General features: G+C 36.9%; 1 protein-coding gene across 1 annotated transcript in view; it reads right to left on the reverse strand.

The window, feature by feature from the left end:
- The window catches only part of LOC121385295, a 59,965-nt gene that overhangs the window by 28,067 nt on the left and 6,307 nt on the right, over positions 1–25,591 (reverse strand). The window contains exon 2 of the mRNA XM_041515915.1: positions 9,304–9,510. Coding sequence (XP_041371849.1) covers positions 9,304–9,510 — 207 coding nt within the window. The remainder of the gene's footprint in view (positions 1–9,303; positions 9,511–25,591) is intronic.

The raw sequence follows: 25,591 nt of genomic DNA on the forward strand, positions 1-25,591 counted from the left end.
ATTTTATTTATGGTTACATGGCGTTGGACATATGGTTAAGGACCACACAGATATTGAGAGAGGAAACCCGCTGTCGCCACTTCATGGGCTACTCTTTTCAATTAGTAGCAAGAAATCTTTTATATGCACCATCCCATAGACAGGATAGCACATACCACGGCCTTTGATGTACCAGTCGTGGTGCTGGATCAAGAAATAGCCCAATGGGCCCACTGACAGGGATCGATCCCAAACTGACTGCGCATCAAACGGGTGCTTTACCACTGGGCTACGTCTCGCCCCAAAAAAGAAAAAAAGGGAAAAGAGAAAGATAAGGAAATTCCCAATTAAAAGGATCATGCACACAGTGCTGGGCATACAACTTGGTTATCCAGGTAGTCCATAGCTATCTGGTCTGTTAAGTTTTGTTTTGTTTAACAACACCACTAGAGCACATTAAGTTATTAATTATCAGCTACTGGATGTCGAACATTAAGGAATTTTTTACATATAGGCTTTGAGGTTAGAGTTTGTTTTGTTTAACGACACCACTAGAGCACATTAATTTATTAATCATTGGCAACTGGATGTTAAACATTTGAACTTTATTTACATATAGTTCGTTAGAGGAAACCTGCTACATTTTTCATAGCTGTAGCAAAGAATCTTTTATATATCTTCACCATCCCACAGACAGGATAGCACATACCATGACCTGATATACCAGTTGCAGTGCACTAGCTGGAACAAGAAATAGGCTTACAGATGGCAATTAATCCTAGACCGAGCGCCCATCAGGTGGGCGCTTTACCATTGGTAGACCCATTGGGCTATTTCTCATTCCAACCAGTTTACAACGACTGGTATATCAAAGGCTGTGGTATGTGCTATCCTGTCTGTGCAATGGTGCAGATAAAAAATCCCTTTCTACTATTTAATGGAAAACTATACAGGGTTTCCTCTTAAGACTATATGTACAAATATTAAATGTTTGACATCCAAAAGCTGATAATTAATAAATCAATGTGCTCTAGTGGTGTCGTTAAACAAAACAAACTTTTAAAGGGACATTCCTGAGTTTGCTGCACTTTTTAAGATGCTATCGACTAACAGAGCCTTTTTAACGATTGTAATTACACATCAAATATATTTTTCTGCACAAAATATTAGTGGATATATATTAAACGTGTTTCTTGTCGTTCTAATATTTGTACTAGGTTACATTTCATTTTATTTCCTAAAATATTGTTTGTTCGTACGTACGAAATTATTTAAAGACAAAATCCAATTTGGGCTTCTTAGAAATATTAAGATGACCAGAAACACATTGAATATACAGACACTGATATTCTAAACAAGAAAATATATTTAATATGTAAGTTTAATCGTAGAAATATTTTATTTGTCGGAAACATCTTACAATGCAGCAAACTCGGGAATGTCCCTTTAAAACATCTTACAATGCAGCAAACTCGGGAATGTCCCTTTAAAACATCTTACAATGCAGCAAACTCAGGAATGTCCCTTTAACTTTTAATCATATGTCTCACATCATTATACCCAGAAATAAAAAGGTGTTGACTGCATGCATTGTTAAAGACCCTAGTGAAAATGGATGCTAAATTTGGTTAATTTACAAACCCGTAACACATCTGAATAAAGTTACGATACAGTGAAATTATAGTCTATGACTTTCAAACGGGGAAATACCCTCTAAAAATAGACAAGACCTCACCCCCATAACCCTTACTTCTCAGGGGTACATACAGTTTTAGAAGTATACAAAATGCATTTTATTATCCACGTAGTGCAAGATATTCAGGGAAATATAACCAGTATGACCCACGTGTGTCATAATGATTTTACGTGCACCACGAATGACGTAATTTTGTGAAGCGACGTCATAACTTAATGTGGCTTCTTCAGTGTAAACACTTTGTGGGTTTTTTTTAGTTAAATGTCTAAAACATTTTCACATGGTCCTAACTTGTTATTCATGAAAATAATATTTGGAATAATGTGGATAATAAAGAAATTATTACACTCGCATGCGAATCGTACTGACTTTACAAAACTCGTGTCAGGATTCATGTATTACCCTCTCTCTCGCTCGGGTAATACAATAATCCTGACACTTGTTTTGTAAAACCAGTATGACACACAAGCTCATATAATAATCTCTATTTATGTTATTACAGACGCCAGGATGACCAGAAACCTTTTGTATGTACGGAAATGAATAATCTAAACAATAAAATGCAAGTGATACATACGTGTCTAATTTCAATTATCAGAAACGACTCTTAATAGTGAAAAACCAGGTCTCTGAAAATTGCAAGACCGATAGTTTTTGTTTGCGCGTCGCTCGCGTCGCTCGCGTCGCTCGCGTAAGTATAGTTTACGTAACCCATTTTTCGTTCGCGCATTGAATTTATGACATCATTTACATGATCATGATGGGTTACGTAAAAAACCGAAATGGGTTACCTGCAATTTGTTTTTGTGTAACCCATAAATGTTTTATGCAAATTTTCAATTCTCAGGTCTGAAAATATATGTCGCAGTATTTAAAAAGTAGGATCTGAGTACGACAAGTTTTGTTTTGAAAATCCAACTTAACCTTCTGACTACTGCAGGCGAGATATCTCGCCCGACGTCACGTCAGTCAACATACTGTACACTGCATACAGTGCATTCCCCAATTCATATTTCCCGCCGTTTTGCACACGACACTCACCGGAAACGGAAATATAATAAAAGACAAAAAGAAAACCACTGTTATCGGGAATAATGGACATAAATACTGGACAGCTGGCCAGAAATGCCCGTAAGTAAACGCTACTTTTTAGATTTTTTGCCTAATCACCATCACCATTCTGAAAATAATTAAAATTACAAAAACCCACAAAAATAATACTTACCGATTCATATATGAACTTTATTTCATGTATTTATCAAACATTTAAGTGAATATATGTGAGTAAAAATGATAAACTTGTACCCACTCAACGTGATTTTTATTAAAATTAAAAATTAATCCAGTAGTCTAAAGGTTAAATAAAACATTTTTCTTTCTGTCTGGTTCCATCTCGCCATCTCTATATACATTGGGAATGAAATCCATTCTAATCAGGAGGATGGGATGTAGCCCAGTGGTAAAGCGCTCGCTCGATGCGCAGTCAGTCTAGGATCGATTCCTGTCGGTGAGCCCATTGGGCTATTTCTCGTTCCAGCCAGTACACCATGACTGGTATATCAAAGGCCGTGGTATGTGCTACCCTGTCTGTGGGATGGTGCATATAAAAGATTCCCTGCTGCTAATCGAAAAGAGTAGCCCATGAAGTGGCGACAGCGGGTTTCCTCTTTCAATATCTGTGTGGTCTGTAACCATATGTCTGACGCCATATATAACCATAAATAAAATGTGTTGAGTGCGTCGTTAAATAAAACATTTCCTTCCTTCCTCTCTCAATATCTGTGTGTTCCTTCACCATATGTCTGACGCCATATAACCATAAATAAAATGTGTTGAGTGCGTTGTTAAATAAAACATTTCCTCCTTCCTTCCTATATACATTGGGTGTGAAATCCATTCTGATCAGCTTTCTCATCTGCACAGACAGACAGCAGATCATTCTGAAAACCCAATAAGTCCAAAGTACTACTGACCAGACAGTAATATTGATTCTACTTTGTGTATTTATAGGCCTCAGTTGTCTGTGAAGCCACTGGCTGGAGACTTGGGGCCTCCCTCCTAATTACAGTCACCACGACAACAAACTGTGAGCAATTTACCAAATTATAATGACACCCGGCTGTAGACAAAACAGCCATGAAAATTTAATGTTACACATGTATACTGTATATAACATGCAGCTTTTTTTAGTGTCCAACCATACTTTGGAATCAATGAAATTCTATGATTACATGATATTTTGCTTTTCTTAGTTCTTAACGTAATCATGTTTTAAAACAGCTGACACTGGGGCTATAACTGACATTGGCGGTAGTCAAACCAACCATGAATATTTAATACTACACATGTATATATAGCATGCAGATTTCTCGATAGTTTTCAGTTAAACTTTCGAAACAAATCAATTTTAATGCTACACAATATTAAATTGTTTTACTTTTAGTGTATTACATCATGTTTTGAAAACAGACATAAAATTTTAATATTACATGTATAACATCCACCTTTTGTGCCATCCTGTCTGTAGGATCCTGTCTGTAGGATGGTGCTTATGAAATTGTTGCTAATAAAAAAATGCAGCAGGTTTCCTCTCTAAATATATATGTCAAAATTAGCAAATGTTTGACATCCAATAGCCAATGATTAATAAATCAGTGTGCTCTAGTGGTGTTGTTAAACAAAACAAACTTTAACTGTAGTTAGTCCTATTACAGCACTGTGTGGAAATGCGGTCAACATCTTAAATTTGTGTTCAAAATGGTAATTGTTTTTCAGGGGCCTAATTCACAAAACTCTCTTAGGCTCTGCTAGACAACAAAAAAAAAGAATGAAATGTTTTATTTAACGACGCACTCAACACATTTTATTTACGGTTATATGGCGTCAGACATATGGTTACGGGCCACACAGATTTTGAGAGGAAACCCGCTGTCGTCACTACATGGGCTACTCTTTCCGATTAGCAGCAAGGGATCTTTTATTTGCGCTTCCCACAAGCAGGATAGCACAAACCATGGCCTTTGTTGAACCAGTTATGGATCACTGGTCGGTGCAAGTGGTTTACACCTACCCATTGAGCCTTGCGGAGCACTCACTCAGGGTTTGGAGTCGGTATCTGGATTAAAAATCCGATGCCTCGACTGGGATCCGAACCCAGTACCTACCAGCCTGTAGACCGATGGCCTAACCATGACGCCACCGAGGCTGGTATTGCTAGACAACAAAGCATCCTCTTTGCAAGTCTTTTAGCCAGTGTTTCTGCCAGAGGGTAAAACGGGTAAAAGGCCATCCCCAAACATATTTTTGGGGGATGGCACCACACCCAAAATTTACAGGTTATATATTTTTAGTTGACCTTTTGAAAACATTAATAATACTGCTGTATGATTAATGATGGCTTTGAATGATTATAAAACTATTCTTTTCATCTGTACAGCAGAATGACACAATATGGAAAGAATATATAAAACAAGTGAACAGAAATAGGAAAATGTGTTCGAGGGATCCCAAATTCCATTTCCTTTAGCACCCGCATTTTAAAACCTCAACTGTGTAACGCCATACCCCCAAAAAATCTTTCTGGCAGAAACCCTGTTAGCACTGCACTGCGAAATCGCAAAGTTGCGAGAGTTTAGAGAATTAGGCCCTAGCCCAGCATCTAATAACATAATAATTAAATACATATGCAAACCCCACAAAACAAAACAATATGTTGTTACATAATAGTAATAATATTTTGAAATGAACTGCAGAATGAAAGCCTCAGTGTTATGCCGTAAAAAAACCTGGGGCCTAATTCACAAAGATCTCTTAGGCTCTGTTAGACAACAAAGCATCCTCTTTCCAAGTCTTTTAGCATTGCACTGCAAGATCATAAAGTTGCGAGAGTTAGTGAATTAGGCCCCTGCTATAAATAATTACACTACATACATGAACATCCTCCCTACCCCCACCACAAACGACAGAGAACGTTTAGTTTTAAAATCTTGATTAACCATATTTCTAGTCATTTGAAAATTGAATAACAGCTACTGTTTAATGTGTTAGAATTGCGAAGAGATCTATGAAACTTATGTAGCAAATTGCCACGTGATACTGAAGAAAATGTTCCCTGAACTACCACCATCCCCCCAAAAAAACAACCCACACACACATTCTAAAAACAATACCTAATACAAAATAATTATCCCCCCCCCACCAAAAACCCCACAAAACAAACCCCACTCTAAAAACAATACCTAACACAAAATAATTAGCCCCACCCCCCCCCCCCCCCCCCCCCACCACCGAAAAAACCCAACCCCAAACACACACTATAAAACACTAGATAAAAGGATAAAAGGAACATAATTTAAAATTAATATAATTTCTATTTCAATTCAGAGGCAGACTTTTTCCGCGATGGAATAAAACACTATTGGCTGTGAGTTTACATCATATATTTTAAATTAAAAAAAAAAAATTGTAATCTCAAGTGGTATGCAGCTGCGTACCTGCGTTATATGGAAGCTAGACCTCTGCAATTACCAGATTGAGATTTAAAAAACACATTTTTAAAATCACTGCATGGATATACATGCAAAAACAACTGTAAAAAGACAGAATGCTAAGCACCAGAAGAAAAAGAAAACGTAAAAAAACATAAAAACATACACAAGTTAACTTTATTTTGAGAGACTGATCAACGAGGAATATTCAAGAGTAAATTTCATAAAAAAACAAACAGTAAGCCATTGTCTCCTCTCAGTCTGACTAATGCGGAGACCAGACCACGGGAAACTGTTAAACATGTTCCCACAACGCTATCACGCGCAGACGGGGAGAACTTTTTAATAAAACACTCTTTGTGTAAAAATTGTTTTCCGTATGTATTTGATTTAATCAGCTCATACAGTATATTCTCTCTCTCTCTCACACACACATCAACTGATGAAGCTCTCTCATCAGTCATCTGGTTTCCATGGCAACATCATCTATGATATCAGCATAATATACATGTATATGTTTTGGCAGATGGGAGGGTTGGGCTGGGGTGTGGTGTGGTGGTGGGGGGTAACAATCTACCGGTAAACAATTGTGTGAATTTCTCCATTCTATGGGAAAGCATCAGCCTCAAAAACAATTAGTAAAATTTAGTAATTAAATTATGTAAATTATGAAATAATTTTCAGCCCTCTGCATTTAACACATAATAGTACCGGCCTCGGTGGCGTAGTGGTTAGGCTATCGGTCCACAGGCTGGTAGGTACTGCGTTCGAATCCCAGTCGAGGCATGGGATTTTTAATCCAGATACCGTCTCCGAACCCTGAGTGAGTGCTCCGCAAGGCTCAATGGGTAGGTGTAAACCACTTGCACCGACCAGTGATCCATAACTGGTTCAACAAAGGCCATGGTTTGTGCTATCCCGCCTGTGGGAAGCGCAAATAAAATATCCCTTGCTGTTAATCGGAAGAGTAGCCCATGAAGTGGCGACAGCGGGTTTCCTCTCAAAATCTGTGTGGTCCGTAACCATATGTCTGACGCCATATAGCCGTAAATAAAATGTGTTGAGTGCGTTGTTAAATAAAACATTTTTTAAAGAATAAAGAAAAGGATGGAAAAGTTTATATATTTAAAGCGACAATATCAGTTTTTAATAATTCAAAATCTTTTCTAAGGGGCCATTCAAAATTGAAGAGTGTATTTATTAAACTTGCCAAGTGCATAAGATTTGTGAAAAACATTGTCACTGGCGTAGGAAGCGGGGGAGGAGGAGCACTTTGTAGCAGCAGTGATGTTTTATTTATACATGTATTTATATATATATATATATATATATACACACACACACACACACACACACATACATGTGTGTGTGCCCCCCCCCCCCCCCCCCCACACACACTTTTTGGCACCTTCCTATGCCCGTGATTGTTTTAAGGGAAGATCACACTGTGGCTCCCCATCACTCCCCTGAGACTAGCTCAAGGAGATAATTTTTAGCATGCGAATTTAGCGCATTAGATCTCACTAATTTGAGCTCAACGGGTACTGTAGTAGTTTTTCTGAGCTCAGGAAGGTCGTTTTAGTTCTGTACTGTCATGTAACAGCTGCTGTAGACCCAGAAATGTATTTTCAAGTTATTTTACTGTAATTACACTTAACATTTCAATGGTTTTTAAGTGAAATATTCTGAGGTCAGCATATGTGTACTTAATTTTGCGTATGATTTTTTGGGGCATATGTATTTTTGGCACAATGTTTATCACCTCAATTTTCATGCAATCTAAAGCCCTAGAATTAAAAAAAAGTCCCCCAAAATGATTAAATATCAAAAGAAGGAAATGTTTTATTTAACGATGTGCTCAACACATTTTATTTACGGTTATATAGTGTCGGACAAATGGTTACGGATCACACAGATATTGAGGGAGGAAACCCGCTGTTGCCACTTCGTGGGCTACTCTTTTCGATTAGCAGCAAAGGACCTTTTATATGCACCATCCCATAGACAGGATAGCACATACCACAGCCTTTGATGTACCAGTCACGGTGCACTGACTGGAGAGAGAAATAGCCCAATGGGCCCACCAACGGGGATCGATCCTTGACCGACCGTGCCATATTACCAATAATATATTGTTATATTCAGAGAACATTTTGTTCAGTATCTTGTCACGATCCACTAAAAAAATTTCAGCGATTTTACACAATTCTAAAACATTAAATAATAGTAGCTACTCAATTTTAAACTGATCACCAACTGTAGCTAATTCAAATGTTTAAAACAAAATGGTCCCTGACATACGCCAGTATACATACATCATGGGATGTATGAAAAGGGTTCAGTGTTGGGCACCCAACCCCTGCAATTAAGAAAATGTCCACAGCCAAAAAAAAAAAAAGAAGCCATTACAAAAAAAAAAACTGAATGTAGTCCAAGGTAAAGAAATTGCGTTGGAGAATTAAAAACAACAGGGAAATCTCCACAGCCATGGGTAACTGCAGGGTCTGGGCACCACAGCATTTGTCTTGCCATCAATAACACAAGATTTTGGGGGCATAAAAGCAATTAAGTAGGGAAACCACGGTACTTGCAGTCATTGCCATGGTAAAATTCAAACCCTGTCAATGGATTATAAGGTCACTACACCAATGTCTCTCTCACTAACCACTAACCTACTGCCCAGAACAGACAGCCCAGATAGCCGAGGGGTCTGTGTCCAGGACAGCATGCGTGAACTTCAACTGGATATTACAACACGTTAGTTTTGTTTAACGACACCACCAGAGCACTGATTTATTAATCATCGACTATTGGATGTCAAACATTTGGTAATTCTGATACATAGTCATTGGAGGAAACCTGCTACAGGAAGGGAACTCCTTTTACGTGCCCTTACTCCGAATGTTCAAGCACGCCCACCCCGGACTTAATCTCTGACATAGCCAGTGACCAATTCTGCTACATTTTTCCATTAGCAGCAAGGGATCTTTTATATGCACTTCTCCACAAAGAGGAAAGCACATACCACGGCCTTTGACCAGTTGTGGTGCACTGGCTAAGATGAGAAAAAAATCAAATGAATATAAGCACGAAAATAAGTAAAAAAAAAAAAAAAAAAAAAAAAAGAAGTTTTTTAATTACCTTGTTTGGCAATGGTTTTCTTGGTCGAGTTCGCGGGGTCCACCGTCCAGAACGTAAAACAGAAGTTGTTGTCTTCCATGCAGCGTATTGTCCGGTTGTTAGGCAACACCTCACCGCCATTTCCCAGAATGCCGTTCGGCTTCACCGGATGACCATCATCTGGTTTCCCATCGTGGTACATACAGATGTCAGCCTCCGTTTCTAGTCCTGTAAAGGGATATGTTGTTATTAATACAAAACACAAAGAAAATTAAAATGCAGTGAAACTCGGGTGTAATGCTAGAATCTGACTAACAACTGCCAACAGAAAGTTGTCCAACCTGACAGTTGCATTGCAATTTCCCCAACTCCCGACAGAAATAAAAAGAAATGTTTTATTTAATGACGCACTCAACACATTTTATTTACAGTTATATGGCATCAGACATATGGTTAAGGACCACACAAATATTGAGAGAGGAAACCCGCTGTCGTCACTTCATAGGCTACTCTTTTCGATTAGCAGCAAGGGATCTTTTATATGCAAGTCTCAAGCAAGGCTTGACCTCAGCAGTAGCCCGAGGTGTTATGGCCACCAATTTCTCACTCGGGCTACCAGAAATCTAAAACTGGTAGTCCGCCGGGCTACTCAACTTTATTTTGCACTTTCAGTTACTTTGCAATCAACAAGATGTTTAAACACCTAAAAAGACAACCTAAAACAATTTTAGCCGTCTCTATTTTTAATTTATTAAAATTATGGGGCTATCAATTTTTACTGAGGGCTACCAGATTTCATAGTGTGGTAGCCCAGTGGTAAAACACTCACCTGACGAGCAGTCGGTTTAGGATTGATCTCTGTCAGTGGACCAATTGGGCTATTTCTCATTCCTAACAGTGCTCCACAACTGGTATTACAAAGGCCATGGTATGTTCTATCCTGTGCATTGAATAATGCATCTAAAAGAACCCTTGATGTTAATTAATCAAAGAGTTGTGCATGGCATGGCAGCAGCAGGTTTCCTATCTAATTATCAGGGTTTCTGCCAGAGGGTAAAACGGTTGTGGCACCATACCCAAATGTTTTTGCTGATTTTTTTTTTAAATTAACTTTTCGACAAAATTAATTACTCGTATCATTACTGTATGACTTTTTTTTTAACTCTAACCCTAAACTTAACCCATGTTCTTTTTGGGGGAGGCCCCCATACCATCTGTTGATTGTCGTTGAATTCAATTCCATAGCGCCATACTCAAACATTTCTTTTCTGGCAAAAACACTGAATTTAGGTCTGTGTTTCACAGTTTCTCAACCATTTGTCTGATGCCAAATAACCGTAATTACAAGGTGTTGAGTGCATTGTTACATAAACCACTTATTTCTTTTTTAAAAAAAAACAAAAAAAACCTAACCAAAAAAACCAATATATAATTATACAATGAAGGGCTAGCTTTACCACTTGCTAAATTCACCAACTGTGAATTTTAAACACAACTGGTAAATTTTATTTTAAAGGGACATTCCTGAGTTTGATGCAATTGTAAAGATGTTATCGACTAACAGAGACTTTTTCACGACTGTAATTACATATCAAATATATTTTTCTGCATAAAATATTAGTGGCTGTATATTAAATGTGTTTCTGATCGTTCTAATATTTGTACTAGGTTAAATTTCATTTTATTTCCTAAAATATAAATTTTTTGTACGTACAAAATTATTTCAAGACAAAATCAAGTTTGGGCTTCTTACCAATGTTAAAGGCATACTGTGACAGATTTACGAACCTTATTTCTCTAAAAATTAATAATAAATGAAAATAACATCAATATTTGGAAACCAAATATCGCTATCGCATTACCGTAACTGAACCAAGATGAAGTGAAATCTATGTCAACCCTGTTGACAATATTAGTTTTTGAACTATAGACCATTGCCATAATTCAATTATTTTTTTATGAAATATCATTAATAAGTGGAGTATGGTGGTTACGTAGATGCATTTGAATAAAGTACATTTAGGGACAAATCAAATTTAATATTTTTAGGTAATACTTTGTTAGGCCATTTAAGACGACCAGAAACACATTGAATATACAGACACTGATATTCTAAACAAGAAGATACATTTAATATGCAAGTTTAATCGTAGAAATATTTTATTACTCGGAAACATCTTACAATGCAGCAAACTCAGGAATGTCTCTTTAATTTGGCAAGATAATTTCATGTGATGATTGGTATTTGTTGGAAAATAACTGTGGGTTCTTCAATTTTTAAAATTTAATCGATAATTTGGCAAATTTTTCTGCACACCCAGAGCTAGCCCTACAATGTTATTAATAGAAAATAGAAAAGAAATTGAATATATACAAATATATTATTATTAATCAGTGTTTCTGCCAGAAAGAAATATTTGCGTATTGCGCTATGAAATCAACAGGGGGTATGGGGGGCCTTCCCCAAGAAAGAAAATGGGTTACGTTTAGGGTTAGGGATAAGAAAATCATACAGATAAGAGTAATTAATTTTGTCAAAAGGTTAACTTAAACAAACAAAATCTACAAACAAATTTGGGTATGGCGCCATACCCATTCTACCCTCTGGCAGAAACCCTGTAATAATTTACCCACAATTAAGGGTTAGTAGATCAGCATTTTTCTTTAAATACAATTTTTTTTTTAAACCCAGCTTCTTCCATAGTAAGATGTAAATTTTCTTTTGCTGACAACAGTGCTTCTTCTTCTTCTACTTCTACGTTTTAGCTATGTAGATGATAATGCTATGGAGTAGGGAGTTGTTAAACAAACACAAGTTATGAAACATCATACGATATTGTACCTTTAAAACAGTAGACATTTGACTTCACTGGTTGCCCGATTAATTAGTGTGGAAGATGGGAAACACTGTACAATATTGTACCTTTAAAAAGTAGAAATTAGACATCACTGGTTACCAGATTATTAGGGCAGAAGTTATGAAACACTGTACAATATTGTACCTTTAAAATAAGAGAAATTTTACTTCACTGGTTGCCAGATTAATTAGCACGGAAGTTATGAAATACTGCACAATATTGTATTTTTAAAATAAAGAGAAATTTGACTTCACTGGTTGCACAATTAAGTACTGCGGAAGTTATGAAAGACTGCACAATATTGTACCTTTAAAATAAGAGAAATTTGACTTTACTGGTTGCCAGATTAATTAGCACGGAAGTTATGAAATACTGCACAATATTGTACCTTTAAAATAAGAGAAATTTGACTTCACTGGTTGCCAGATTAATTAGCACGGAAGTTATGAAACACTGCATGACATTGCAACTTTAAAATAAGAGAAATTTGACTTCACTGGTTGCCAGATTAATTAGCACAGAAGTTATGAAAGACTGCACAATATTGTACCTTTAAAATAAGAGAAATTTGACTTCACTGGTTGCCAGATTAATTAGCACGGAAGTTATGAAACACTGCACAATATTGTACCTTTAAAATAAGAGAAATTTGACTTCACTGGTTGCCAGATTAATTAGCACGGAAGTTATGAAACACTGCACAATATTGTACCTTTAAAATAAGAGAAATTTGACTTCACTGGTTGCCAGATTAATTAGCACGGAAGTTATGAAATACTGCACAATATTGTACCTTTAAAATAAGAGAAATTTGACTTCACTGGTTGCCAGATTAATTAGCACGGAAGTTATGAAACACTGCATGACATTGCACCTTTAAAATAAGAGAAATTTGACTTCACTGGTTGCCAGATTAATTAGCACAGAAGTTATGAAAGACTGCACAATATTGTACCTTTAAAATAAGAGAAATTTGACTTCACTGGTTGCCAGATTAATTAGCACGGAAGTTATGAAACACTGCACAATATTGTACCTTTAAAATAAGAGAAATTTGACTTCACTGGTTGCCAGATTAATTAGCACGGAAGTTATGAAACACTGCACAATATTGTACCTTTAAAATAAGAGAAATTTGACTTCACTGGTTGCTAGATTAATTAGCATGGAAGTTATGAAATACTGCACAATATTGTACCTTTAAAATAAAGAGAAATTTGACTTCATTGGTTGCCAGATTAATTAGCACGGAAGTTATGAAACACTGCACAATATTGTACCTTTAAAATAAAGAGAAATTTGACTTCACTGGTTGCCAGATTAATTAGCATGGAAGTTATGAAATACTGCACAATATTGTACCTTTAAAATAAAGAGAAATTTGACTTCATTGGTTGCCAGATTAATTAGCATGGAAGTTATGAAATACTGCACAATATTGTACCTTTAAAATAAAGAGAAATTTGACTTCACTGGTTGCCAGATTAATTAGCACAGAAGTTATGAAACACTGCACAATATTGTATTTTTAAAATAAGAGAAATTTGACTTTAGTGGTTGCCTGGTTATTTAGCATGGAAGTTATGAAACAAAAAGGTTTATTTAAAGTTTGGTTTATTTAACGACACCACTAGAATACATTGATTAATTAATCATCAGGCTATTGGATGTCAAACATATATGGTAATTTTTACACACAGTCATTAGAGGAAACCCGCTACATTTTTCCTAATGCAGCAAGGGATCTTTTATATGCACTTTACCACAGACAGAAAAGCACATACCATGGCTTTTGACCAGTTGCAGTGTACTGGTTGAAACGAGAACAATTATAAAACACTGCATGACATTGTATCTTTAAAATAAAGAGAAATTTGACTTCACTGGTTGCCAGATTAATTAGCGCGGAAGTTATGAAACTCTGCACGTGATGTGTCAAGTGGAGACACCTTCCTATGACTTAAGGAACTTCCTGTGCTTATCGTCAAATTGTCTTCCTTCCGTGGTGGTGTAACCAGTAACACTTAGTGTGGATTCGACAATAATAACTTATTAAATATGTATTCAGGTCATTTTCAAAACACAAACCAGCTTCCTGTGACCAGACCAAACAAAGGGAAAGAATTATATTTGTTTTTAATGACTAGCGAATATTTTCTTCAGTGTCACAATTTATTATGCACATTTGTTTTTAATGACCAAGGAATATTTTTTTCAGTGTCACCATTCACTATGCACATTCACTATGCACATTCGTTTTTAATGACCAGCGAATATTTTCTTCAATGTCACCGTTCACTATGCACATTTGTTTTTAAAGACCAGCGAATATTTTCTTCAGTGTCACCATTCACTATGCACATTTGTTTTTAATGACCAGCGAATATTTTCTTCAGTGTCGCCATTCACTATGCACATTTGGTTTTAATAACCAGAGAATATTTTCTTCAGTGTCATCGTTCACTATGCACATTTGGTTTTAATAACCAGGGAATATTTTCTTCAGTGTCGCAATTCACTATGCTTATTTGTTTTTAATGACCAGGGAATATTTTCTTCAGTGTCGCAATTCACTATGCACATTTCTGAGATTGATACACAAATTTAAAATGTTAAATACCAGTTTGAGGTTCAATTTCATAAATTTGACTATTGAGACATGTTCAGCCAGTGCACCATGACTGGTATATCAAAGGTCGTGGTATGTGCTATCCTGTCTGTGGGATGGTGCATATAAAAGGAGCTCTTGCTGCTAATGGAAAAATGCAGTGGTTTAATTGTATTGGTATTATTAAACAAAATAAACTTTATTTAAATAATACAAAACTGACATAAGCAAGTCTACTGCTACTGCTGTAAGAGAAATGACAGGAAAAGTATGGGGAGTGTTAGTTACATGTACTCAATATAAAACTGATTTGAGCAAGTCTAGTCCAGGCAGTTATGTAAATTTGCTTCTTTTCTTTTTTTGCTCATGTCAGTAAAATGTATTTTTTTTTATTCTTAAGACTATCCAGAATTAGAAATCCATTGGTAGCATTTTTTTCAGTCATTTGATTATGGTGGTCATCTTGAAATTCAAAATGGCCATAATTTTGGGATATTTTACATATATTTTGACTCCTAGTTAACATAGAAACACAATTCTTGTGTCTATTTATATTTTTGAGGTCAATGAACTCGCTGATAACATTTTATTTAGTCATTTGGGCATTACAGCCATCTTGAAATTCAAAATGGCCACCAATTAAATATTCTTTTATATATCAGGGCTTCTAGAATTTTTATAAAATCCACTAGCCACGGGATCAGTGATTTTAAAAGTTTACTAGCCACCATTTCAAATTCACTAGCCCTACTTTAAAGCGGCAGTCCCTGGAATATTTTTATTATTTAAGCATTTAGAACAGTTAATCTAATCACATTTGGTGCATATAAGATGCCACACTCCGCATTGGATTCGATACGCTGGCTTTTCAAAGTTAAAAATAGACCCAGTATTTTGAAAGTGGGACACTTTTGACGGGCTCCTATCAACGTCAAATATGGCTAAAAATAGCATGGTTTAGCTACTGTTGCATTACAAAATGGCGAAAATTGTTCGAAGTGCGTAGTAAGCATTTGATGATATGCGTTAATGGCGACAACTCGCGAGTGCATTAAAAGTGCAGTTATTCTTGTATTTGAACTTAGAACTTGATTTTATAAGACTGAAACCAGAGATGGCAGCTTTAAGTTAATACAATTTTACTAATAGTAATAATCAGATATGTTACCTAAAGAACTTAAAAACACAAAGATTGTGGGATGGGGTGGGGTGAGGATGGAGGCAGGATATACATATTTATAAAATAATTAAATGTAGCATTTGACCAAAATATTTTCACCAGCCGTCGGGCATGGCAATAGTAGTTATTTACTAGCCCAACACTGAATATCACTAGCCATGGGAGTGGGGCTACCACAATTTAGAAGCCCTGTATATATTTACTCACAGTTGACCCACAACAACAATTTAGTATCTGTTTACATTTATGAGCTCAATGAATGAAGTTGTGAAAACAAAAATTGTTGTCTGACCTAAGCATCCATCTTGAAATTCAAAATGGCCACCATTTTAATATATTTTTCCATATATCTCAACTCTCGGTTGACATAGAAACACAATATGTTTTGTCTATATGTACATTTATGTAGTCATGAATTTATTGACGACATTTTTATAGTCATCCAATCGTGGCAACCATCTTGAAATTCAAAATGGCCACCATTTTAATGTATTTTTCATATATCGTAACTTCCGGTTAAGGCAGAAGAACAATTATTTTAGTCTGTATATTTTTAGGATAAACGGCTTAAAGGGTGACATTTTTATAACTATCCTCCAGTCATGGAACCACATTAAAATTCAAAATGGCAGCCATATGGAGATTTTTATTAATTTCTAAAGAAATATCCTACACACATGTATCTGAAAATTGACTAAAATTAATTATTTTCCATTGTGACCCCTGATTAGGCATCTACTTCGTCTGTAATGGCATGTGTATTGCAGCAACCATCACCACTTGTTGAGTTCTGAACATTGCAGGTTGTATTCCTTACAGGTTCATCTACCTGAACACTTATTGATACCACAGTTGCACCTGATCAGTTCTATCACACCTTCAACCACATTTACAAATATATCCTCTTTGATCCAACAAAGGGTCTAGATCACTGGATGTAGCATGGAATCCTAAGCTAGGAGATTTGCTTGGAGATATGCTCTTTGGGTATGCTGTTATTAGATATTGGGCAGTGTTTCCACATTTTGGTTTGGTGATGGTGTCTTGAACTTCTATCCTCTCAGAATAGCTGCATCAATTGTACAAATGACCCAGAATAGCTGCATCAATTGTACAAACGACCCTTGAACTTAGTACCATGGAGTACTGACCTCTTTGTATGGTTCATCAGTAATTCCATGTTTGCATATACCATCAATTTGTCCTCTTGTGTCACATCCAGTTACTACTTGCAACTCTGATAATGTTGATTTTCTTTCTGAACCCGTTCATCATCAATTAGTTGCATGTTGATCTGGTTGTGACTTACGTCTGTACCGATACTTATTGGGATCAGTGTGCGCGATCTTCTCAGTCTGTCTGTCTGGTGCAGAAATTCACTTCTAATCTGCCATATATGTTGTCAGTGAACAGAAGCATTTCCTGCATGCTTTGATTCAGTATTAGATGGTTACATGGGTGTAAGATTTATCTTTTAACACAATAATATTTATGAAAGATGACATTAGATATTTCCACTAACCAGGCTACAGATTTTCGAAGCTATCTGATCGCTACGATATCGAAAACTATTGCAGGCCATGATGTGACAATGACACATGCGAAAGCCTACGCCTATCAGTGACATCAATTAGATAATACATCTGGCATATAGTTATTTACTGATATAAAATGCTAGTTACAGTCATAAACTCAACAACATATATACTTAAATACCATCCTACCACAGGTGTTCAGTACGCAAGAAGAAGCAGACATGATCATGATACCTCATACTTGTGAAGTAATGGGGCAGGCAATGAGGTGGATTTCTACATCAAAGACACAGACTGTTGGGTTTTTATCACCATTAGGTTACACAAATAATTATATGTAAATCACAACCAGATCAACCTGCAAACATTGTATAATGAACTGTAGCCAGAGATAGACTCGGATTACCAGATGTTCATGCTGTAACTGAATATGACACAACAGGACCACATATAAGTAACACCAAAGTCAGGTTGGAATCGGTGATGAACCATACAAAGAGGTCAGTGAAAAATGTGAAGATTTTACTGCATGGAACTACGCATAAGGGTCATTCCTACAACTGATGCAGCTACTCTAAGATGAAAAGTTCAAGAAACCATCACCAAACCAAAGTGTGGAAATACTGCCACCTACCTCTGGGGTATGAAAACAGCATACCCAAAGAGCACATCTCCATGCACATTTCTGAGCTCAAGATGCCATGCTACATCTGGACATTCTTGATCCATGCAAACTTGATTGGGTCAAGGGGGTTGGTATATTTGTGACTGCTGTTGGAGGTGCAAGTTCCACAAGAAGCTTTGGTAGAACTGATCAGATGCAGTTGTGGTATCAGTAAGTGTTCAGATAGATGTACTGTAATTTAGTGTAAGCAACACAACCTTCAATGCACAGAGCGTTGCAAGTGTGAAACCAATGAGGACTGCTGCAACATGCATACTATTATAGATAAAGTAGATCCCTAATATGCCATTATGAATTACAATTTACAGTTGGTATGTTCCTTTATTTCATTAGTTTGTCATTAGTAATGCAATATTATAATTATTTGACCTAACAATGTACTAATGAACAGAAAAGTTGCATTTGTATGTAGACTAGGAGAAAAAGTATTTGCCAAATGATTACACTGGTGGCCATTTTGAATATCCATATGGCTGCCATTTTCAAGTTTAAGATGTTTGCCATAATAGGATGACTATAAATCTAAAGAATTTGATTCATTGACCACTGAAATTTATATATATCTAGACAACAAAATTGTGCTTCTCTATTAACCATGAGTTGAGATATAAGACAAATGTATTAAAATGGTGGCCATATTGAATTTCCAGATTGTTTTCATGATTCAGTGACTATATAAATGAAAACCACCCAATGCATAAAATACAGAAATGTACATGGACAAAACATTATGCTTCCACATTAACTGGGAGTTGAAATATTTGAAAAAATATATTAAAGTGGTAGCCATTTTGAATTTCAAGATGGCTGCCAAGATCAGACAACAATTTTCCTTTTTACAAAATAATCATATGAGCTTATAGATGTAAACCGACACCAAACTTAATTTTCTGTGTTTAATGGGAGCAGATAGACAAAGAAATATAATGGAATGATGTCCATTTTGAATTTCAAGATGGTTGCCATGTGAGATGAATAATAAAAAAATATTTTAATTCACTAACATAATATGTTTAAATAGACCCCAAAAATATGTTTCTATGTTAAATGGAAGTGGAGATATATAAAGAAATTTTATGATGACGGCCATTTTGAATTTCAAGATGGCTGACATGATAGTGGTCAGAAAAAATGCTACCAATGGATTTCTATTTCAGGTAGGTCATGGGAACATATGACCAAAATTTTATTAACTTGAGCAAAAAAAAATGCAACCTTCAAAAACTGAACATAACTCCCTAGACTATATGAGGAGTGTGAAAGTTCCATGTACACAATACAAAACTGACTTGAGCTAGTCTACTGCTATTGATGTAAGAGAAATGACAGGAAAAGTATGGGGAGTGTCACTGTTATGTTCTCAACACAAAACTGACTTCAACAAGTCTACTGCTATTGATGTAAGAGAAATGACAGGAAAAGTATGGGGAGTGTCACTGTTACATTCTCAATACAAAACTGACTTCAGCAAGTCTACTGCTATTGATTTAAGAGAAATGACAGGAAAAGTATGGGGAGTGTGAATGTTCCATGTATTAAGTGTTTTTTTCAAATTCCCCTGCTGCTGCCAGTGACATGAAAAGTAACAGGTTGTTTACACTAAGAGATGGAGTCCAGCAGATAAGGTCAAAGGTTATCTCAGAGTTATCTCCCATCTCTCTGACAGACTCAGTCCCCAGTTTCTCTGTCTTGTTTTAATAAATTAACCTCTGTAAAAATAGCATAGCCTCCATGATGTAGTGGCTATGTCATCGGACATAAAGCTGGTAGGTACTGGGTTCGCCTCCTAGAACCGGCTCCCACTCAGAGTGATTTTTAACTATATCATGTAGGTGTCTAAGGCCACTAAAAGAAAGGAATATTTTATTTAACGACGCACTCAACACATTTTATTTACGGTTATATGGTGTCAGACATATGGTTAAGGACCACACAGATTTTGAGATGAAACCCGCTGTCGCCACTTCATGGGCTACTCTTTCCGATTAGCAGCAAGGGATCTTTTATTTGCGCTTCCCACAGGCAGGATAGCACAAACCATGGCCTTTGTTGAACCAGTTATGGATCACTGGTCGGTGCAAATGGTTTACACCCACCCGTTGAGCCTTGTGGAGCACTCACTCAGGGTTTGGAGTCGGTATCTGGATTAAAAATCCCATGCCTCGACTGGGATCTGAACCCAGTACCTACCAGCCTGTTGACCGATGGCCTAACCACGATGCCGGTCTAAGGCCACTACACCAATTTCTCATTTACTAACTGCTAGACAGTCCAGATGGCTGAGGGTAGCAACCAAACCAATTAATTTCCAGCTGGGTCAAAGTTCAAGGTGCACCAAACTTTTGATAGAGAAGTTAACACCACAAGTCCTGTGATTGGTTATAAATGTGAGTGTGTTGGTTGTGAAAAAAAAAAAAGTTTCATCTGGGCTAAAAATGTATACAATTTTAATTCATCTAGTACCACTGTGTCAAGTAGCCTTGTGCTTGGAACATGTATGGGGTACATGTAAAAAAAAAAGTACTAACATTTTGTGCGAAACTAGGGGTGTTGTAAACACATCTGGTTATACCGAAAATGAGCCATGAAAGGTACCATTTTCTGCAGTTAATACTTTGAGGTAGGGGTTGTAGTACTGATATTTATGGGTCATATATTGCATATAGTGTTTTTAAACACAAACGTTAACATGGTCGCCTATGGGATTTTAAATGGTATAGTCCAACCTGAGGTGCGTGTGCTTGAACCATAACAGGACTTAAGTACAAATGAAATAAAATAAGGTGGCACAAACAGTATATGTTGGGGGTTTTATAATTAAAAAAAAAAAATTGTTGCAAATACCACAGACAACAACAGTATCAGTAACGTGTGGTTAAAGCTTCTGTTACGACGGTTACTCTTAGCACAATGTGTGGGCTTTGTACACAATAAATATAACATTTCTCACCGCAATTTCACTTGAAATCCATATTTTATAAATGGTACAATTTTTAAATTATAAAATTTTCCTCAAACACATTCAAGTGCATTAGTAATTGTTAAAAAAATATTTTAAATTCAATAGCAATTTTGAGTTGGATTTTTTCCAGTGTTCTTAAAACGGAAAGGTCATGTACCCAGTTTATTGTTATTTAAGATGCAAATTGACATCATTGGAATACTGACTTCATTCAAATTTAATATTAGCTATATTATTACAATGCTTTGCCACATTAAAATAAAAACTGGTCTACTAACCGTGACCCCTGTCAAAATTCTATAACAAGCAGACAATGCTGTTTACAGGTCGCTATGTTTTTATTTTTTTAAATTGTAGACTATTTTGTTTAAAAAGATGAAAGAAATAAAAAGTACATTTTGTGAAATATATCATATCAAAAAGTTACCATTGAATATCTTATATTTATTGTATAGGAAGCCAAAACAAGGGTGCAAAGAATGACTGTCGTCGATCTTAAGTGCTACAACACACAGCAACCTTTTTAGAACATTTTGGTTTCTAGGCCATGAGCTACATCGCAGTACATGGTCATAGGGTCCTCATGCACCCCAACCCCTCATATGTGTTTTTTAGAAGGAAGGAAATGTTTTATTTAACAACACACTCAACACAATTTTATGGTTATATGGCGTCAGACATATGTTTAAGGACCACACAGATATTGAGAGAGGAAACCCACTGTCGCCACTTCATGGGCTACTCTTTTTGATTGGCAGCAAGGGATCTTTTATATTATAATGCACCATCCCACAGACAGCAAAAAGAAAAGAGTACATACCACAGCCTTTGATATGCCAGTCGTGGGGTTTTTTTAGAAGCCCTAATATGTCTTGAACATGAAACTAACAAGTAACAGTTAAAAAAATATTAGGATCCACTACTCATTTGAAACCAGTGTTTGAGGGTCTTTTTTGTTTTTATGACATCATGCCATAATCGGTAACCTCTAATACTTGTGCACCAAAATACTCACATCTTTGTTAGAGGGATGTATTATATATATATATCAAATTAAAGCTTATGATCTACCAGGGGTATCACGATATACCGATGTATCAATGCATCACAATACATGATACCCTTGCTTATGTATCAATTCCTGTTTTGACCATGTATCGATTCCTATATTAATTCTGTATTCATTTACAAACAACAATGTATCTACTAAAAATCTATGACTAAGTCACCATTAATCCTATGACTATCTATCTATGACTAAGGCATCAATATCCCTTGTGGCATCCCAAAAAATATCCCAATTTTTATACGGTAATATTTTTGTTTTCATCCCATTCTACACTATTGTAAACAAGGGGTGATGTTTTAAACATGATGGGGGTTTACGAAATATCGGTCTAAGATTTGGGCTCTTGAGGAAAATAGTGTTCACTTTATGTTTCAAGTTGATTTGGAAACAAACTTTTTCCCAAGGAATCCAATGGTGCTAACCAATTTTTGATAAAATGTGCTCACATGACCCCCGTATACAATTTTATGTTTTGGGTAGGGGCATAAAAAGTTATTTATGTAGTAAATTCTGATGTTTTGGGTAGGGGCATAAAAAGTTATTTATATAGTAAATTCTGATTGATTTTTGTTTTGTTTGTGTCAATTTAAATTAATCAAAGATCAGGTAATTCAATCAAATAAGTTTTTAGAATCCAAGATGGCTGCCATATTGCTTAACATTCAAAATGGATACCAAAATGGTTAAAAGTTCTGATGGGTTCACCAAACCCATTTCAAATCCTCTTAATATCTCTACCTTGTATATAAATTTATTGCTTAGTATTTTAACAGATAACGTGTAAAGCATACAAAGGCGGAAATAATAAATGATATGGACCACATTACCATGATCTAAAGGGTATCTCAGCAAAAGTTAACAGTTAAAAGTAAAATCAAGCCAAGCTGAAGATCAGTCTCCTGAAATCGTGCTTGCGAAGACTGTTTAATAATGCACCATTAGAGATTTCCATAGAAATTAGGTAAGGCATGGTAGACCAAACACTTATGGGGCATTTTCTCCATTTTCGGGGTACTTGTTTTTCATTTTAATTAAAAATACACAAAAATTAATTGAAATAAACATTAATGTAATTTATATGTTTACTTTAATAAATGAATGTCAAGGCAGCATGGTGCTGATCGAGGCAAGATGGTGCTACACTATTTAGGCATGGTGCTGCACCATGCTAAAACAAGCTAGGGAACACACTAGAACCATTTTGAAATACGTTTTTTCTTTATGTACACACAAGGCTTCTAGATTATGGTAGCCTCACTACCATGGCTAGTGATATTCAATGTTGGGCTAGTAAATAACTACTACTGCCATGCCGGATAGCTAGTGAATTTTTCTTTGTCAAATGTTGCAGTTAAGTCTATTTTGTAAATATGAATATCCTGCCCCAACCCCACAATGTTAGTGTTTTTAAGCTCTATCTCCCCCTTTAGGTGAAATATCTGATTATTACTATTATTTAGTAAAATTGTATTTAACTTAAAAGTCAAGTACGGCTAGTGAATTTTTAATTGTGGCTAGTAATTTTTTTAAATCGCTGATCCCATGGCTAGTGGATTTTATAAAAAATTCTACAAGTCCTGACTCATACCGCCCGGCTTTCTGCCCGAGGGTAAAACGGGTATGGTGCCACACCCAAATTTTTTTGCAAATTTTTTTTAAGTTAACCTTTTGACAAAATTAATTACTCTTATCATTACTCTATTATATTCTTAACCCTAACCCTAAATTTAACCCATTTTCTTTCTGGGGAAAGCCACCCATAGCCCCTCTTGACTGTGGTTACATTCAATTCCATAGCACATTTCTTTGTAGCAAAAACACTGTACACCAGGGCCAGGCGGCCTCGGTGGTATCGTGGTTGAGCCATTGAACATAACGCTGGTAGGTATTGGGTTCGCAGTTCGGTACCGGCTCCCACCCAGAGCGAGTTTTAACGACTCAATGAGTAGGTGTAAGACCACTACACGGCCTCAGTGGTGTTATGGTTAAGCCATTGAACATAAGGCTGGTAGATACTGGGTTCGCAGCTCGGTACCGGCTCCCACCCAGAGCGAGTTTTAACGACTCAATGAGTAGGTGTAAGACCACTACACGGCCTCAGTGGTGTTATGGTTAAGCCATTGAACATAAGGCTGGTAGGTATTGGGTTCGCAGTTCGGTACCGGCTCCCACCCAGAGCGAGTTTTAACGACTCAATGAGTAGGTGTAAGACCACTACACGGCCTCAGTGGTGTTATGGTTAAGCCATTGAACATAAGGCTGGTAGGTATTGGGTTCGCAGTTCGGTACCGGCTCCCACCCAGAGCGAGTTTTAACGACTCAATGAGTAGGTGTAAGACCACTACACGGCCTCAGTGGTGTTATGGTTAAGCCATTGAACATAAGGCTGGTAGGTATTGGGTTCGCAGCTCGGTACCGGCTCCCACCCAGAGCGAGTTTTAACGACTCAATGAGTAGATGTAAGACCACTACACGGCCTCAGTGGTGTTATGGTTAAGCCATTGAACATAAGGCTGGTAGATACTGGGTTCGCAGCTCGGTACCGGCTCCCACCCAGAGCGAGTTTTAACGACTCAATGAGTAGGTGTAAGACCACTACACGGCCTCAGTGGTGTTATGGTTAAGCCATTGAACATAAGGCTGGTAGGTATTGGGTTCGCAGTTCGGTACCGGCTCCCACCCAGAGCGAGTTTTAACGACTCAATGAGTAGGTGTAAGACCACTACACGGCCTCAGTGGTGTTATGGTTAAGCCATTGAACATAAGGCTGGTAGGTATTGGGTTCGCAGCTCGGTACCGGCTCCCACCCAGAGCGAGTTTTAACGACTCAATGAGTAGGTGTAAGACCACTACACGGCCTCAGTGGTGTTATGGTTAAGCCATTGAACATAAGGCTGGTAGGTATTGGGTTCGCAGCTCGGTACCGGCTCCCACCCAGAGCGAGTTTTAACGACTCAATGAGTAGGTGTAAGACCACTACACGGCCTCAGTGGTGTTATGGTTAAGCCATTGAACATAAGGCTGGTAGGTATTGGGTTCGCAGCTCGGTACCGGCTCCCACCCAGAGCGAGTTTTAACGACTCAATGAGTAGGTGTAAGACCACTACACGGCCTCAGTGGTGTTATGGTTAAGCCATTGAACATAAGGCTGGTAGGTATTGGGTTCGCAGTTCGGTACCGGCTCCCACCCAGAGCGAGTTTTAACGACTCAATGAGTAGGTGTAAGACCACTACACGGCCTCAGTGGTGTTATGGTTAAGCCATTGAACATAAGGCTGGTAGGTATTGGGTTCGCAGTTCGGTACCGGCTCCCACCCAGAGCGAGTTTTAACGACTCAATGAGTAGGTGTAAGACCACTACACGGCCTCAGTGGTGTTATGGTTAAGCCATTGAACATAAGGCTGGTAGGTA

Source organism: Gigantopelta aegis, chromosome 11, assembly GCF_016097555.1.
Source record: "Gigantopelta aegis isolate Gae_Host chromosome 11, Gae_host_genome, whole genome shotgun sequence".
Taxonomy (NCBI): Eukaryota; Metazoa; Mollusca; class Gastropoda; order Neomphalida; family Peltospiridae; genus Gigantopelta; species Gigantopelta aegis.